The sequence below is a fragment of the Erinaceus europaeus genome, chromosome 1, assembly GCF_950295315.1.
Source record: "Erinaceus europaeus chromosome 1, mEriEur2.1, whole genome shotgun sequence".
In the NCBI taxonomy this organism is placed as follows: Eukaryota; Metazoa; Chordata; class Mammalia; order Eulipotyphla; family Erinaceidae; genus Erinaceus; species Erinaceus europaeus.
Window position 1 is genome coordinate 136,798,752 of NC_080162.1, and position 12,323 is coordinate 136,811,074.

The 12,323-nt window shown below is 36.4% G+C and overlaps 1 protein-coding gene across 2 annotated transcripts in view; it reads left to right on the plus strand.

Annotated features, from left to right (window-relative positions):
- The window catches only part of ANGPT1 (angiopoietin 1), a 273,027-nt gene that overhangs the window by 220,576 nt on the left and 40,128 nt on the right, over window positions 1–12,323 (plus strand). For both annotated transcript variants that reach the window (XM_007537018.3, XM_007537019.3), the window contains exon 6: window positions 9,316–9,417. In XM_007537018.3, coding sequence (XP_007537080.1) covers window positions 9,316–9,417 — 102 coding nt within the window. The remainder of the gene's footprint in view (window positions 1–9,315; window positions 9,418–12,323) is intronic.

Here is a 12,323-nt window from a genome sequence, read left to right on the forward strand (position 1 = left end):
CATTCATTGTTAACTTTTATTTTATTAATGACATGATAAGTTTCCTTTCTGAATTTCCTTCAGTGTATTATAGTAGAAAATATAACTTTTTCTATGAGTTTGTTTCTAAAGTTGAATATCTTATAGTGAGCTTAGTTTCATAAAATACATAAAATCATAACTCTACTTACTATAAAATTTATTTCTGAATTCATAATTCTCCTAACTCTTGGAAAAGGGCTATAGCAAATATGTTAGGCCTTTTCTATTTAAGGTTATGAAAAGATAATTAACACCCACAAATATAATCATCCTAACTTGCACGGAACATAAAAGCTCAAGAATGATGTGAGTCAAATTTCCCGTTTTTATTTGGGTTTAAATCTCCATATTATGTTAAAAGGTATTTAATGTTTAAAAGCTTTGACCTTGTATGGGAGAAAAGCCAGTTCAATCTTTTCTTATATAGAGTTAAGTCCAAATCATCTGATCAATAAATGGAACAGACATAATAAATGTAGCAGTACCCTGGCTTCCAGGAAGGACACCAGCAGAGAGCACAGACCATTCAATATTGGCAAATGAAGTTGTCAAGTCTTTTCATGTCCCAAAGCTTTCTGACTCCAATCAGTTTCTTGAACTTTCCTCATCTGCTAGTTATAGACTTTCTATTTTTTCTTCTAACTACAAACAACGTGACCTTTTTTGTTGTTGTTGTTGCTGTCGTTGGAATGAACCTAATTTTTTTTTTTAAAAGTAACATGTTCAAATATTAGTGATCTTTGAATCACTGTCAATATTTTTTATGTATTTATTTGCTTAAAATATTTTGTTTATTTTATTTAATCCCACTATCAACATTATTAAAAAGAAACATATAATAAGAGAAATTACTTGAATCTCCATATATTTAGCTTTGTGTATTGTATATTACTTATGATAAAACTATAACTATAAAGTTTTACTATTACAGGGCCAGGTGGTGGTGCCCCTGGCTATATGCACACATTTCAGTGCACAAGGCTCAAGCCCCTGGTAAATGTATAATAATGTGTGAAATAGATACACAACTAACTATGTACAATATAAATGCATATTATATCATGCTTACTACATATATATGGGGTGAAAGTAATGGCAAAGTCTGTCATGTGCCAAATACTATTCTAAACCCTGTGTATTGACTCATTTAATCCTTGAAAATGATCTAAGAGATATCAGAAGTAGGATTTGAACAAAGGTAATTTATAGCCATAGTCATGTGTAATTCTGTCATGCTCATGTTTCACAAATGGCAGTTTTTACCATTGCTATTATTATTTGATCCCAGTAAGAGTCATGAAGCGTATGTCCAACCTTAACTTTTCTGCCCTTCAGTTTCTGCCTAGATAACTTTACTCTCTCCATGTAGCCTTGGAGATTAATCTCTAAAAAAATTTCTCAGCTTGTTTTATTGTTTACAAGTCACTGGATATTCCTTAAAGGGCAAGTTGCTACAAAAAGTTGTGACTTTAAAATTTTTTAAAATAACTATTTTTAAAATATTTATTTATTCCCTTTTGTTGCCTTTACTTTTTATTGTTGTTATCATTGTTGAATAGGACAGAGAGAAATAGAGAGAGAAGGGTAAGACTGAGAGGAAGAGAGAAAGACACCTGCAAACCTGCTTCACCACTTGTGAAGCGACTCCCCTGCATGTGGGGAGCCCTGGGCTCGAACTGGGATCCTTATGTTGGTCCTTTACGCTTTGCGCCATGCACGCGTAACTCGCTGTGCTACCCGACTCCCCCCAAATAACTATTTTTTATCACCTTTATTTATTGGATAGAGACAGCCAGAAATCAAGAGAGAAGGGGTTAGATAGGGAGAGAGATACCTGAAGCTCTGCTTCACCATTCACAAAGCTTTCCCCCTACAGGTGGGGACTGGGGGCACAAACCCAGGTCCTTGAAACTTTAAAATTTTAAGGGTAGGCTAGGTAGTAGCATACCTGGTAGACTGCACATATTAGCATTTTCAAACCCAATGGTCTATACCTTCAGGGGGAAGGAAGCTTTACAAGCAGTGAAGCAGGGCTTCTGGTGTCTCACTTTTTTTTCTTCCTCTTTGTATCCCCGTTCCCTCTCAATTTCTCTCTGTCTTGTCAAATAGAAGAAAGAAAAGAAAAATAATAATGATTGCCAAGGACAGTGGATTCATCATATAGGAGCTAAGCTCCAGAAACAACCCTGGTGGCATCAAGAATAAAATAAATCAAGATAAAACTTTAAGGCTCTTTAATAATAGGGGCCAAGTTGTGGTGTACCTGGCTGAGTGCACATGTTGCAATGCACAAGCGCCCAGGTTCAAGCCCCTGGCTTTCTCCCCATATGTAGAGAGAAAGCTTCCTGAGTTTCAGTTTATAAACAGGCTTTATAGTTGACAAACACAAAAAGGTGGCACACCTGGTTAAGTGCACATTACAATGCAGAAGGGATTTTGATTTTTTTCAACAAATAATAACTTAGCGCTATAAGTGCTGAGCCAGTAACAAATGAAGTACCTTTTCTCCTAAAAGTTACTGATGCATTTTACCTCCCTTCACCAAGACCCATTACTAAATCACTGAGCTACTCTAAGCTTCAGAGTTGTTTCTTTTTCAACTTTAAAAAATGAAAATTATAGCTGTAATCTAATTCATTGTGTTGTTGTGAAGCTAAGTTAGAAAATACATGTAGTGTTTAAAATATCTGCCTCTAAATAAGCACATATGCCATTATTAATAATTAGTACTTTTTTATTGCCTAATTTCCATAATCTTGTCTTTGTTCTACTTTTAGTAGATCGTCCTTAACTGGCAACCCCCCACCCACACTCCTTTGGATGATTATGGTACCTAAAGTCTAAATCTATATCATGGTACTTTTATTTGTTCATGCTAGTTCTCTTGCTTAAATTTTTCATCTAGATAACTATCTTTTTTCATAAAATTGGAAGTGGAAATTGTGGATTCTTACACGTTCTGACTTCTACAGAACCTGTTACTAATAAGACTTTTAGGAACTCAGACCACACGTTTCCTATTTTATTTGTCACAATATCTCTGTTGTAATACAAAATCATTGCCCCAAAGTGTTTATTCAGTGAAAAATATGTGAATGGATGAATTAGATTTAAAGAAGCCTAAAGACTAGTAAAGGTTATATTGAGGAAAAAGAATAGGTACACTGGGGTCTAGAAATTACCATAGAGAGATCCTTAGAGCAAAGAGGAGGATTTGAAACTTACAGTCCTGGAAATGAAGCAATTTTGAGGTCGATGAAGACATACTGAAGGGTGGCTGTTGACAATAGAGGGTTGACCCTTGGGAGAGAAACTGGCTGATTGCATAAACAGACATATATCTTTTACTTCCTTTCACTCTGAGGCAGTGCATGGACAGCTGATCCTTTGGATAACAGTTCTTGTCATTATTTTCATACCTTTTAGCTACTTATATTTCAAGTGTAATGCCATAGGGAATATGCCGAGATTTATTATTATTATTATTATTATTATTAAAGCAAAGTTTAGCTCTGTGCCCAAATAACCTGTCTGTTGCTGTTGTATTGAATCTATATAGTTAACCAACCTCCAGGATGCCTTAGAGGTCAACTGCTGAGGGAATGGCGTTCCCTAGAGTTGGGCCCTTAAATAATCAAGTTGCCACATTCATGCTACATCAATTATAGTTATTCTCTCCAAAGATAATCCCTTAACATATATGTTTCTCTCCTTGGTTAGACTCAGGGGGAATTGAATCCATTCCTAAATAAATACGATTGTATTTAAAGTAATTGAAGTAAGCATAAATCTTTGAAAGATTTGGAGAACTTTTCCACATGGGAAAGAAATGCTTGTCATGGTCAGAAAGAATATAGTATGTCATGTTCTCTTCTTATTGCTCATGATGAAAATTCAGGCAAATAATGTGTTCTCCATATGCTGAGCACTACATTTTGTCTTTAATAAAATATTGAGCTCTCAAAGTTAATTACAGTAGTGTATAGGTACATAGGAGTTAAGAGACAATTCAACATGTAGTTAAGATATACACATTTTAAAAATCATTTTCCTATAGTATTACATCAATATTTAATTCATTAAAAAGTTCATGCCTTGATGATAAAATGGCCTGTAATTATGAAAACTTGATGAATATGTTGAAAAATTGAACAGATTCAAGCAACACTTAAGACACAGTATTTATCATTTAATTGTTTATTTGAATTACACAATTTTCAGATACTATTTTAAGTTGTACAAGTAATGTATGAACAATTGATGGGATTTAATTACGTACCTTTGAAGTCACCGATAACATATTTAAACTTACATATCCAACATAGTGATTTTTAAAAATAAATTAGTGATTTAATATTGATTTACAAAATTATGAGGTAACAGGGGCACAATTTCACATCTTTCCCACCACCAGAGGTCCCCATTCCTTCCTTCGGAAACTGAAGTAGTTCTCCCAAGGTCACAGATATGGGCTGACTATTATATATAATATATGTATAATATATTGGATGAACTGCCTATTTTTCCTATGTTCCTGCCTTCTCTTCCTTTTTATGTCATACCTACACCTATTACTACTTCTGAATGTTCTTCTTTTTTCTCTCCTCTTTCTCTGGGTCCTAATGAAATTGGGGTTCAGAGCCTTCTGGTCATCTTACCCTAATGTTTTTCTCCCTCTGAGCGTATGAACCAAAATTCTTTTTTTTTTAATTATTTGTATTTATTTATTTGATACAGAGAAATTGAGAAGGGAGGGAGACAGAGGGGGGAGAGAGAGAGACAGAGAGACACCTGTAGCCCTGATTCACCACTCATGAAGCTTTCTCCTTGCAGGTGGGGACCAGTTGCTTGAACCTGGGACTTAGCGCACTGTAATGTGTGCGCTTAGCCACGTGCACCACCATCTGGCCCCTCCAAAATTCTTTATAGGGGCCAGAAAGTAGGAGGTCTGACTTTTGTAATTGCTTCTCCACTGGCCATGTATGTTGTCAGTTTGATCCATACCTCCAGCTGTTTCAATGTTTCCATAGTAAGGTAGGGTTCTGGAGAGGTGAGGTTCCAGGACACATTGATGACATCATCCGCCCAGAGAAGTCAGGATAGAATCTGCAACTTGGTGGCTAAAGGTGGTAAGATATAAATCAGAGGAAAATGTTTAATCAACAGGAACCAAAAAATAGGACTAAAGCAGATGAGAATAGGGATTTTTAGAGTAGAAGGAAGCTAGAAAGTCTATTTTAGGTATGTTCCTAGGGGTCCATGACTAGTAATTCTTGCTTGAGCTTGATAACTAACAAGCAGATGAACTAAAATATTGTCTAGGAAGATGGTGTCCAAGCTGAGAATAGGGCTAGAAAGTTGGATAAGGGCAGAGTGTAGCTCCCAAAGTTTTTTTTTTCCTGTACATTTTAACCCAATTTCCCCACACCATTTGTTGAAGAGACTCTACATTCTCCATTTGAATGTTTGGGCCCCATTGTCAAAAATTAGATGTCCATAGGTGTGGTGGCTTATTTCTGGGCTCTCAATTCTATTTTACCAGTTACTGTGTCTATCTGTTTCAGTTCCAGGTAGTTTTGATTATAGAGATCTTATAATATAGTTTGAGATATGGGAGTGTGATGCCTCCAGTTTTCTTCTTTTCTCTCAAGACTGTGCCTTACTATATTGCTTGATAATTTCCTGGAATCTCCTGCTGGATTATTTATGTTTCTCTATGTATATGATCATGTTGTCTGCAAATAGTAACAGTTACATTTTTCTTAGAATCTGTATCCCCATTAATTCCTTTTTTGTGTCTAATAGCTATGACAAAACTTCCAACACTATGTTAAGTAGTAATAATGATAGTGGGCAGCTCCTACTAGATCAGCTAGTACCTGATCTGAGGGGGAATGCTTCCAGTTTCTCACCATTGAGTATGGTATTGGCTATAGGTTAGCTTTATATGCACTCCACTGTCTTAAGTAATTTTCCATCTACTCCATTTATTATAGTAAAGGAATTATGTATTTTGTTAAGGTCTTTCTCTGTATCGAGATAATCATGTAGTTTTGGCTTTTCTTTTATTGATGTGGTGCATCACATGTATTGATTTATATATATTGAACCAGCCTTGCATCCTTGGGACAAATCACACTTGGTGGTGGTGTACAATCTTTTTAATATACTGATGTACCTGGTTAGCTAGAATCTTGTTCAACATTTTAGCATCAACATTCATCTGTAGTTTTCTCTTTTTGTCATGTCCCTGTCTGCTTTTGGTATCAGGGTGATGTTGGCTTCATAGAATGTGAAAGGAAGTATTCCTGGGTCTTCAATATTTTGGATGAGCTGAAGAAGTATAGGTATTAATTCTTCCTGAATGTTTTATAGATAGAATTCATCTTTAAAATCATCTAGGCATGAACTTTTATTGTTGGGAAGCTTCTTGATAATTGTTTCAGTTTCTTTGTCTGTGATTGACCTGTTCATGTTTTCTAGTTCCTCTTGGTTCAGTTTTGAAAAATTATATTTGTAGGAATGTTTCCATGTCTCAAATGTTATCTAGCTTGGTGGCATATAGTCTTTATAGAGGTCTGACATGATTTTTGAATTACTGTGGTGTCTGTTGTGATACCTCCGCTTTCATTTGTAATCCTATTTATATGAGTTTTCTCCATTGTGGGATAGTTTTCATCCTTACATTTTAAGTCTGTGTTTGTCCTGTTGAGTTGGATTGGATTCCTAGAAGAAATATATGGTTAGGTTGTATTTTCTGATCTATCTTCCTATTCTATGTCTTTAAATGGGTGATTTCATGCCACTGACATTTATTGATATTATGAATGAAAAATAGTCCAGTGTCATTATTCCACACGTCTCTTGAGTGTCCTGATATGTGGCATTTTTCTGGTACTTTTATTGTTTGTGGGAACCCTTTTGGAACTTCTTGTAGAGCAGGTTTGGTGATGGAGATAGAGTTTTTCTTTATTTGAGATGAAGGTAGGGTATGCCAGAGTCCTTCTACAGAGGTAGGTCAGTTCAAGCAAACAATTCCCAAGTAATAGAACAATACCCCAGTTCACAAGTTTCTCTGACAGTACTGTCAGAGTGAGGTTTGTCACTGACAGGTTTTAGATTCTGAGTATAGGAGCAGTAGTTGTGCTATAGCTTCAATAGTCAGTGAGGTTCCACTGTAACTGTTGATCACTTTAGGACATTGATGACTGAAACCTCTGGTAATAGGCCCTAGTAGATGGGAGCTGGGGAAGGGGACTGCTTGAAACTCTAGAAGAATTATGAAAAGTATACTGTTATTCCCTGTAGGGTTAGTGGCTTTTTGAGACTGACATTTCTATGCAGGTATGGAGTAAAGCAACATCTGGGCTTCAGGCCCCATGAAGCCAGTTATCTTGTAATGTGCTTCAGGAGTGAGTAATACTGTTACTCTGGAGGATGGCACCTCTGTCTCTGGTAGGTAGGTAGGGTGTGGGTAGCTGCTAGAAAGGCTGGTGTACAAATAGTAGATGCCCGAGTTCAAATAGTAGAGGTAAAGACAAATTGCCTAAGTACAAAAACAAATAACACACAGGTACACATACCTAAAAGAAGAAAAGAAAAAACAAATCAAAACTCAATTACCACAGCAAAAGAAAAAGGACAGGCAGAGAAGGAGTAAATGGACTAACAGAACAGGTACATATAGAAGAGAAATAGGAAACATACAAAGCAATCAAGGGAAAAGAAAGAGGAAAAATATAAGGAGGAAGAGCAGAAAAAGGAATAGGAAGAAAGCAAGTATGTGAGTACACATTTACACATTTGATGGTATTAGAGGAAAGCAAAAGATTAACTATTTTAGTACCAATCAGGGACTCATTTGGTTAGATGAGGCTTTTCCAATTTTCTGAAGCACCTTTTTTTGCAAGTCCCTGCTTTAGTGGTGAGGAGGTGAAGCTATGAGACTGGATTGAGGGTGTATCTACCTGATTGTTTTAGGAAGCAGATCAGCAATCTGTCTGGTTGACTCTGACCCATCTGCAGTTGAGGACCAATCAAGGGAAGGCTATACACACTTGCATTCCTTTCAGACTCCAGTAAGACTGGCCTGATAACAAGCTATCTCTTTACAAAATTCTTGCTTAGGTTTGTAGCATATTCCTTTCTCACTGCCATAGGAGTTCTTCTGTATTATCAGTTGGCCTAGTTGGTCATATTTCCTCTGAGGTCTCAGTCTAGGTGCAACACTGGGACTATGGTAAACTTGGCAGGAAATTGCACTCTCTGAGAGGTTTAATCTCCTGGCTTCCAGAAGTCACAGCAGTTCACTGGAATTCACTCCTCAGCTGTGTCCACAATTCACTCCCCCAAATATTCTCTAGGAACCAAAAGCCACTATATAGCTAGCCCCCACTCTTTAGGCAGCCAGCTTGAGTAAGTTCACATACGATACCCTATGTGTGTGTTCTGGGGCACTGCTAATTCTACTACAGCTGTGGCTCCCTATTCTGACTTTAGCAATTTAAATTATTACAAAGTAAACTTTTTCTGCTGAAATCTGAGATCTCACTTATTTCTGTGATATGGTCTTACAGGGTCTTTGTCTTGTTTGGCGGTTGGCTTACCTGTGTTATGCAGCCTCCAAAGACTTGAGTCCCTAGCTTCAAGGCTTTGGGGTATGGAAGTAGCAAAAACAAAACAGAGCAAATAAACAACAACAACAAAGGAAAAAAAAACACATCTCCAGTGTTTTCTGTCTGTGTTATTAGTCCTGATGTTTGCATATGTTACAAGTCTCTTTTGTGATTTTTTAAAAATATTTATTTTATTTATTTATTCCCTTTTGTTGCCCTTATTTTTATTTTTTTTTATTATCGTTGTTGTCGTTGTTGGATAGGATAGAGAGAAATGGAGAGAGGAGGGGAAGACAGAAAGGAGGAGAGAAAGATAGACACCTGCAGACCTGCTTCACTACCTGTGAAGCGACTCCCCTGCAGGTAGGGAGCCGGGGTTCAAACCGGGATCCTTATGCCGGTCCTTGTGCTTTGCGCCACCTGCGCTTAACCCACTGTGCTACAGCCCGACTCCCTTTTTGTAAGTCTCCCTTCTGAACAGATCAATCAGGATGTGAAGAGATCTTGAGGAGAGGTTCTCTAGGCTTGACTTCTAACTGACATTTTGGCTTTGATCCCTCCAATGATTTTATTATGTTAATCTGGTAGATTAACAAAACTATTTGTAGTTTTAAGTTTATTTGATGAATGTATTTTTTAAGACATAATTTCACCAGACTTTGTTTTTTTCTTTTATCAGGTATTTTGCAATATGGATGTTAATGGGGGAGGTTGGACTGTAATACAACATCGTGAAGATGGAAGTCTGGATTTCCAAAGAGGTTGGAAAGAATACAAAATGGTAAGAAGATAGAACAATTTTAGTAATTTTTGATGTTTTACCATGCTGCATTATCCTTAGCACTCTATGTTACAGGATTTTTTTTTCTTTAGTTATTCTAAAAATGATCAATTAGTGATGTTTTCACTAAAAAGAAAACACTCACAAGTCATTTTCACTAAATGATTTCTATATGTGTATAACAGGAAGAAAAAACAAAGTCATTTTATTAGGGAAATTTTGGCGAACTGCTCTGTTATGCCTAAATTTATTCCTAGGCAAATAAGGATGGACTACTATAGAACTCATGAGACTAGATACACAATCCAGAATTAGGGAGGCTCCCCATCTGCCGTGTGGACCATACACGATCTGTGAAGCAGGTCAATGGGTATCTATCTTTCTCTGTCTCTCTCTATCTTCCCCTCCTCTCTCAATTTCTATCTGTCCTATCAAAAGCATTGGATTCACGGTGCCAGCACCAAGAGCCAGAAATAACCCTGGAGGCAAAAAAAAAAAAAAAAAAAGAAGTTGTGTGAGAAAGAAACTATATATATAGATATAAGTCCAGCTAACTCTTAAATATGTTTTTTCTAATGATAATGGAAATATTAATATAAAGTTGTCATGATGGCAATATTACAAATTGTGTAAGCATCTGGTACTTTAGCAAATTGGGCTAAAATATGACATCAATTCTTTTTAAGATTTTTTTAATATTTATTTATTCCTTTTTGTTGCTTTTGTTGTTTTCTTATTGTTGTTGTCCTTATTGATGTTGTTGTAGGATAGGACAGAGTGAATGGAGAGAGGAGGGGGAGACAGAGGAGGAGAGAAAGATAGACACCTATAGACCTGTTTCACCACCTGTGAAGTGACGCCCCTGCAGGTGGGGAGCTGGGTGCTTGCACCAGGATCCTTAGGCCAGTCCTTGTGCTTCCTGTCATATGCGCTTAATCCACTGTGCTACCATTCAACTCCCATTTAACAAACATGTTAAGCATTTTTTCATTATTGAAATTATTCTTTTATCATTGTGAGGGTTTCTCCATTCACCTTTGTGATAGAAAGACTCTGTTCCTTTACTCAAAATATTTATCAGCTGATAGTCAATTCTACTTAGTAGTTAAGGTACATTCTGAAATAGCAAATTATTCTCGCAAAAAAGCATGAAGATATTTTAAATTATAATTAAAATAATTCATCATATATTATAACATGATTAAATTTTACCAAAACATATGGTAGAAAGTCATTTTTCTTGTTTCCTCCAGATCTTTTCTTTCACCTAAACACAAAATAACGTAACTCCTGAAAGAATGGGTATACATTATTTATGCCATATATTTTTCTTTGTTTCAAACACTTGGTTTTCTTTGTTTTTTTTTTTAAGGTTATTTATTTTATAATTTTACTAAGAGAGAGATACAGAAAGAGACAGAGAAAGACCAGAACACAGCTCAGCTCAGTTTATAATAGCAGATCTGATAACTGAACATAGGACACTGGGGCCTCAGGCATGAAAGTCTTTTGCATAACCATTATGCTGTCTTCCCAGCCCTTTTACATGTTTTATTTGTGATTAACATGGCATTACAAGATTGTATGATGGCAGGGGGTAATTCCACACCTCACCCACCACCAAAGTCCTTATTCCCACCTTCCCACCTCCTGAAGATAACCACCATTGTTCTCACAAAGTTTAGAAACAATTTGCTTTTGGGTTTTGTGGTTGTTGTTTGTTTGTTTCAAGATCATGTATATCAGTTATTTAGATTCCAGGTATGAGTGAAACCAGCTGGTATTATCTTTCATCTCATTTATTTGACTAAACATAATCACCTCCAGTCTAGCTATTTATCCCAAAAGAAACAATATCATCTCTTTTTGATTGCAGAGTAGTATTCCATGAAGTATATACCCCGTAACTTTGGCCACTCATCTGCCCATGGACATTTTGGCTGATTCTTCTCCTTATATGCTAATCCTTACTATTCACACCCACTCTGCTCTAGGTGTCAGAAATGACTTATAGGTGAATATCTCTTAGAAAAGCAAATTTTCAGTATGCAACCCTTTTTCTCCTCAATCTTCACTAGTTTATATACATCAGAACACTTTCTCAGAGACTTATTGTAAAAATAAAGTTCCTTTCCTCCTTCTCTTCTGCCTTTCCTCTTTCCTTTGCCTCAGACAGTTTATCTATAAACTGTCTCCTCATCAGAAAACCAGAGAAAGACACTGAAATAACCAACATGTGAAATTAGAAGTATGTGTCATGTATTTATTTCTTTAAATCCCCTTGACTTCAAAGATTTTGCAGTTTATTTGATTCTTGGCATTGCTTTAAACTCACAAAAGTCTTACCTGAGCCTTGTTTACACTAAAACCATCCTTGTGAAGAGATTCAGCAAATCTAGTTTATGGATTTGTAAAGGGGGTTGCCAAAAGGGAAGTCTGGAGTCAACCTTCTTAATGAGGCACTTGGGAAACAGTATTAACTCCTGTTAACCAAGAGGATGCCATTTAGTTGCCTCCAGCAATAACACTTATCAGCATTACTTTTGCATAAAAAGTCCAATCAAGCTTGAAGTTCCAAACAGAACTTTAGAAGCCTAACTTTATAGAAGGGAGAGGCACATGCCCTGGAGACAATATGGCTTTGCATTGAGTACAATTACCTCCATTAATAGAGCTTCCTATTGACACAACATTTCCAATCTGAGCACCCTACCTTCTGGGAACTGGAAAGAAATTAAGAGCACATTTTCAACTGTGCTTGAACATCTTCACATTAAAAAGAGTTGTGAGAAATTAAAAATGCTGAATAAATCATCCTTTGATCTTTCCTGGACTGCATTTCTCAACAGAGGAGAGGCATGTTTTAATGGTGTCTTTGAGCACCTTTGGCAAACCACAGCTCAATA